We start from the raw sequence: 6,000 nt of genomic DNA, 5'->3' as shown, positions 1-6,000 counted from the left end.
CCCAGAAGGGACTCTCTCGTTGCAGAGAAACAAGCTCAGGGTCCCCATGGATTTGCCATTGTCACGAGTTAAAATTCCCATGAAAACAAAACGTTCCTTATGTTCCTTGTTGTGGCGCGTCCGTATCTCATTTCGAAGGGATGTTTAAACATTACCACAGCGCTAGGGCAGTGGTTGAGAGTAGAGGAGTAAACTACCCCCTCAAACCGGGCCTCAATAAAATGGTCAAGCGTCGAGTGGTCCCCGGTGATCAAAAGCTTGGGGACCACCGTCCAGACAGACCCACACGGCCTCCCATCTCGATCTCTCCGAATCCTTGAGCGGGGACTCATGAAGCCCCCGCCCCAGGGGTAGTCAAACCGCGGCCCTCCAGAGGTCCGTGGACTACAATTCCCATGAGCCCCTGCCAGCGAACCTCTGGAGGGCCGCAGTTTGACTACCCCTGTTTGTCGGCCGTTGGCCCTCTGCGGGGGAGGCCGTTTCCCCTCACGGGCGCCTCCTGTCAGGGCTCTGATCCGCCGGGCTCCGAGGCGTCGTCCCGTCCCGTCCCGTCCCGTCCGGGCTCCGGCGCCAGCTTTTGCCGCGGCGCCTGTCGCCCCCTCCTTCCCTGCCCGCCGTCCCCCGTTGGCGGCGGCCGTGGGCCTGCCCTCGGCGTGCTCCCCGCCCCTCGCCTCGCCTCCGCCGCCGCTTGTTGACGGCTGTGGTGGGCGCGCGCGGGCATGAGGAGGAGGCCCGTCCGCGGGCCCTGAGGGAGCGCCGTCCCGCGCCGCCGCCTCGCCAAGCCCGCCGCGGCCCTGAGGGAGGGACGGGGCCCGCCGCCTCCGCCTCCGCCGCCTCCGCCGCCGCCGCCATGGGGCCTCCTCGGCGGCGCTGCCTGTCGGGCCCCGCGCTGACGCTGGCCTTGGCCTGGGCGCTGGCCGGCCTGGCCGCCTGGAGCCGCGCCGAGGGTGAGCGGGGCGTCGCCGCGGGATTCTAAGCGAGCTCGGCTCGGCCGCGGCGGGAGGGAGCCTACCTTGCAAGGCGCTTGTGAGGAGAAGGGGCGAGGGCGGAGAAACGCGCCGCGCGCTCTGAAAGCCTTTCTGGTTTCTCTCGTGCGGCCCTGTCAGCTCCCGTGGGGTGGTGGGATGGTGGGGTGGTGGTGCTGTCCAGGTGGAGGACGCGCGCGCTTCCCGCAGCAACAGTGATGTAGTTACATTCAGGTGAGCCCCAATGTTTGGAACAAAGTCTTGAGTCCAGGGGCGCCTTGAAGGCCAAGGAAGTTTCGCTCGGGAGTGCAGGTACTTCTTCAGGTACACCTCTTCTGCCTCTTAACTTGGCCAAAGAGTAATTAACCACTCGTTCTGATAAACGTCCATCACAACTACTAAGATTTGCATTAGAGAAGGTATGAATTCTTTGAGATTATTAATGATTGGTTATGTATCAAACCACGGAAAAATAAGTTCCAAGTGATGCCCAAGTAATCAAGTCAAAATCCACATGAATGATTAGTCAAATATCTGTGCAACACTAAATTACTTCTAGAATGATTGCTTCGGATCTCTGTGTGGATCCGAAGCAATAGAAGAAAGTTTTAGTCCCAGGGGCACCTTTAAGGCCAAAGTTTTAGATCGGGTATGAGCACGCACACTTCTTCAGGTACAGATACCTGTAAGATCAACAGAGTTTAAAATCTCAGTGTGAGCTTCCCTGTGCATGCACACCTCATGCCCACAAAAGGTTACACCCAGAATTAAATTTTGTTGGTCTTAAAGGTGCTACTAGATTCTACCCTCTACCTATATGCCCGTTCAGATGCCTTCTGGACCTGTATGTATATACATATTGATTCAAGTGGATAGCTGTGTTGGTCTGAAGCAGTATGATAAAATTTGAGTCCAATGGTACCTCCAAGACCAACAAAGATTTATTCAAGGTATGCATGCACACTTCCTCAGACAATATGCACCTATGTTCTTCAGAGGCCCTTTAGACCAATATGTAGAGAGCCAGCTTGGTCTTGGTTAGGAGCACGGACTTCTTAATCTGGCGAGCTGGGTTTGATTCCCGCTCCCCCAACATGCAGCCAGCTGGGTAATGTTGGGCTCGCCAGATTGGACTCGCACTGATCAAGCTGTTCTGGTACAGAAAAGTGGCATATAATAACCAACTCCTCTTCTCTTCTATGTATATACACATGTACATGCACCTATATTCTTCGAATGCCTTCAAAACCTTCAAAATATATACATTTGCTCCTATATTATACAGAGAAACGTATGTATGGACTGGCAACTTCCATTTCAGTGTACCGGAAGAAGTGTGCATACACATGAAAGGTCTTAAAGGTGCCACTGGACTCCACCATTTTGTAGCGAGTGTTGTGTTTCATGACCCTGTTCTCATGTTACAGGGAACACATGTACATACCACTTGTAGGTGCATAAGTGTGTTTGAAAGAAAGAGCCAGCACATATTCCTTTAAGGAAAGGGAGCTGGTCCCAGTACGTAAATGTGGCTTTTTAAAATCACACGTTCAGCTATATAGAACAAAACTTATACCCAGAATTAAACTTTGTTGGTTTTAAAGGTCCTGCTGAACTCAAACTTTGTTTTTCAGCTGCTAATGCATTGGATGTTGCATAAGAATAATTGAGTACACGTACAGATAGCAATCAGGTGTCCACTGTGCACAGATTGTACAAAAGATCTGTGTATCTTGTGAACAGGGCTACTGTTAAGCATGTGAGAGTCTCTCTGGAGAGTTTTTTCCAACCTTTCTACAAGAAGAGGAGCAAAGTCTGGTCAAAACAGCCCTTTCAAGACTTCTTGATTTCAGAGGACAGAGTTTTCTACTGTCAGGTGTTTCTGCTTCCAGGCTAGGTAGGATGTGTCTGCATGGGGGCAGTTGTGTAGCCCAGAAGAGGGTCTGTATAGCGTCCTGGTGAACTTTATTGAAGAATGCCCTTGACCTGGATAGCTAAGGCTAGTTTGATCTCATCAGATCTCAGATGCTGAGAAGGGGTAACCCTGGTCAGTAATTGGAAGGAGACTACCAGGGTTGTGACGTGGAGGCAGATCAGGGCAAACCTCCTCTGAACATCTCTTGCCTTCAAAATCTCATGGAATTGCCATAAGTTAGCTGTGACAATAGCAAACCCCCCCCCCCCAAAAAAAAAACCTGTGCAGAGTCAGTCATTCTTGTTGCCTCTCCTCTCCTATTTAGGTAGGTTTTTAAAATGTATATAGTTTGTGTGTATTCTTAGGGGTAGAATCTATTGTAGTCTGAGTGTACCACCCGGAGGTGAACGGGCTGCAGCTCAGTGGAAGAGCACATGCAAAAGGCCCCTCGTTCAGTTCTCCCTCAGCTGAAACTATCTCTGGCATGGAGCTGGGAAGTGCCTCTCTGCCTGAGACCTAGGAGAGCATGGGGCTATTTGGAAAGGCAGTTTTGTGTGTTATCAGGACTCTCTTGTTGCCAGCTCTTGCCTACTGTGAACTACTGGGAGCTAGTTCGTCACTCACTCAGGATAGTTTATTTGTGCAACTCTAGGAGCTTCCTCAGAAAAAATATTGTGAAAGTTCTGCTGGAGGGTTGTTTTTTAACATACAGTTTTTCATATGATCTTTCTCTGTTGCTTAACCAGTGATCTTCTTCAACCACATTTTATTTCTAGAACAGAGGAAGATTGATGAACCCTTGGTAACGGGAAGTAGCTCCTGGCAGTTCCTAGGAAAGAAAAGATTGGCCTTCTTTGACGTAGCCAAACTGGAAATGGCTCTGAGGAGGGCAAGGGAGGTATTTGAAGCCAAAGAACCAGCCCTCTCTCTGCGGGAGGTAGCAGTGAAGAGAAGGGCCAGGAGAGGTGCAACAGGGCTCTTCCATTACCCACAGGGCTGTCACACAGAAGAGGGCCTCTGTTGTCTGAGAGGCTGAGACCACATCTAAAGCTACTAGTACCCTACCTGTCCTCGGATCACCTGGCCACTGTGCTTCATGCGATGGTCATCTCCAGGACTGATTTCTGTAACTTGCTCTATGCAGGCCTGCCCTTGTCCTTGATCCGGAAATTGCAGCTGGTGCAAAATGCAGCTGCTGGGGTTCTTACAGGAACACCTCGGTGGGCCCATATCCAGCCAGTGCTGAGGCAGCTGCGTTGGCTCCTGGTTGTGGCCTGGATCAGGTTCAAGGTTTTGGTATTAAACTTTAGGCCCTTTGTAGTCTGGGACCAACATCTGAGGGGCCACCTTATGCCCCCCCCCTTCCCCGCAGGGCCTTGCACTGTGTGGGTAATCTCTGGCCCACGGGAAATACACATGGTCTCAACCAGGGCCAGGGCTTTTTGAGTCCTGGCCCAGATTTGGTGGAATGAGCTCCTGGAAGAGCTGAAGGGCCCTGCAGGAGCTATTGCAGTTCTGCAGGGCCTGTAAGATGGAGCTCTTCCACCAGTCAATGGTTGAGGCCAGGGTACGGAAGATCTAGGGGCCCCTCTATTCTCTGTTCTGTATATGAGAATATATGCAAGAACAATCACATCTCTAATAATGGGCACCCTGGGAACTGTCCCTGAAGTGCTGGGGGGGGGGGAGGGGGGACTTTTTAATGTTTTAAAACTACTGGGAGCTAGCTCGTCACTCACTCAGGATAGTTTATTTGTGCAGCTCTAGGAGCTTCCTCAGAAAAAATATTGTGTAAGTTCTGCTGGGAGGTTGTTTTTTAACATACAGTTTTTCATATGATCTTTCTCTGTTGCTTAACCAGCGATCTTCTTCAACCACATTTTATTTCTAGAATGGAGGAAGATTGATGAACCCTTGGTAACGGGAAGTAGCTCCTGGCAGTTCCTAGGAAACAAAAGATTGGCCTTCTTTGACGTAGCCAAACTGGAAATGGCTCTGAGGAGGGCAATATGAGAATATACACAAGAACAATCACATCTCTAATAATGGGCACCCTGGGAACTGTCCCTGAAGTGCTGGGAGGGGGGGAGGGGGGACTTTTTAATGTTTTGTCTTGTGGCGATTCATTTTATGCTGTAACCTGTGTTTGATAGCTGTTTGATAGCTGTGGGTAATAAATTGAATAAGTAATAATAACAATAACAACAACAATAATAATAATGGGGGAGGAGGAAGCCCTCCCTCACTGGAGGTCTTCAGGAAGGGGATTGAGCTAATGGCCTGTGACCCTAACTTTAGGAGTAGATTGGTTGATTGATTTTTACTGACGGTCACTCTCTCTTCAGGCAGCTCACTGTGGTTTACAACAGTAAGCATAAAATACAATAAAATTCCCACATTCTACTAACATTCCCACAAACCCATAGTTCTTTCCTCCAACAGATTTGATGGACCCTTTGACCCAATGCCTCAGGGAGATTGTTTAGCAGAGGAACCCAGCAGTCGCTCCTTGCCCTGGCCTCAACCAAACACCTGGTGGAAAAGCTCAATCTTGCAGATCCTGAGGAACTGTGATAGTTCTGACAGGGCCCTAAGCTCTTCCAGGAGCTTGTTCAACCAGGTAGGGGCCAGGACTGAAAAGGCCCTGGTCGAGGCCAGGCACACCAGTCTATTCAGATTCACAGAGCAACTAATTCTACGAAGGGCGTAAAGACTTAAGACAGTCCCTCAGATATCCTAGGCCCAGACAGTTCCTCAGATACGCTGGTTTTAAAGGTTAATACCAAAATCTTGAACTTAATCCAGAATGCAACTAGCAGCCAATGCAGCTTCCGCAGCACCAGCTGGATGTGTGCTCTCCGAGGTGTTCTGTGAGAACGCTTGCAGCTGCATTTTGTATCAGCTGTAATTTCTGGGTCAAGGACAAGAGCAGGCCCACATAGAGCGAGTTACCGAAATCTGGTGACTGTTGTGTGGATCACTGTGGCCAGGTGTCCCAAGCCAAGGTAGGGTGCTAGTAGCCTAGCTTGGTGAAGTTGGAAAAAGACCAGCCAGGCTGCCTTTGTGACCTGGCCTTCATAGACAAGGAGGTGTTGAAGGTCACCCCCAAATTCCTGGCCA

The 6,000-nt window shown here is 50.4% G+C and overlaps 1 protein-coding gene across 2 annotated transcripts in view; it reads left to right on the top strand.

Annotated features, from left to right (window-relative positions):
* Positions 1-527: 527 nt before the first annotated feature.
* INSR (insulin receptor) overlaps positions 528-6,000 on the top strand; it is a 93,758-nt gene continuing 88,285 nt past the window's right edge. Inside the window, exon 1 of one of the 2 annotated variants that reach the window (XM_077331819.1) lies at positions 528-947. In XM_077331819.1, the coding sequence (XP_077187934.1) occupies positions 851-947 (97 nt within the window). In that variant the 5' untranslated portion in view covers positions 528-850. The remainder of the gene's footprint in view (positions 948-6,000) is intronic. The other variant, XM_077331818.1, reaches the window with a different exon arrangement.

This window comes from Paroedura picta, chromosome 4 (assembly GCF_049243985.1).
Source record: "Paroedura picta isolate Pp20150507F chromosome 4, Ppicta_v3.0, whole genome shotgun sequence".
Taxonomy (NCBI): Eukaryota; Metazoa; Chordata; class Lepidosauria; order Squamata; family Gekkonidae; genus Paroedura; species Paroedura picta.
The sequence above is the reverse complement of the archived record's forward strand: the minus strand, read 5'-3'. Positions and strand labels throughout refer to the sequence as shown.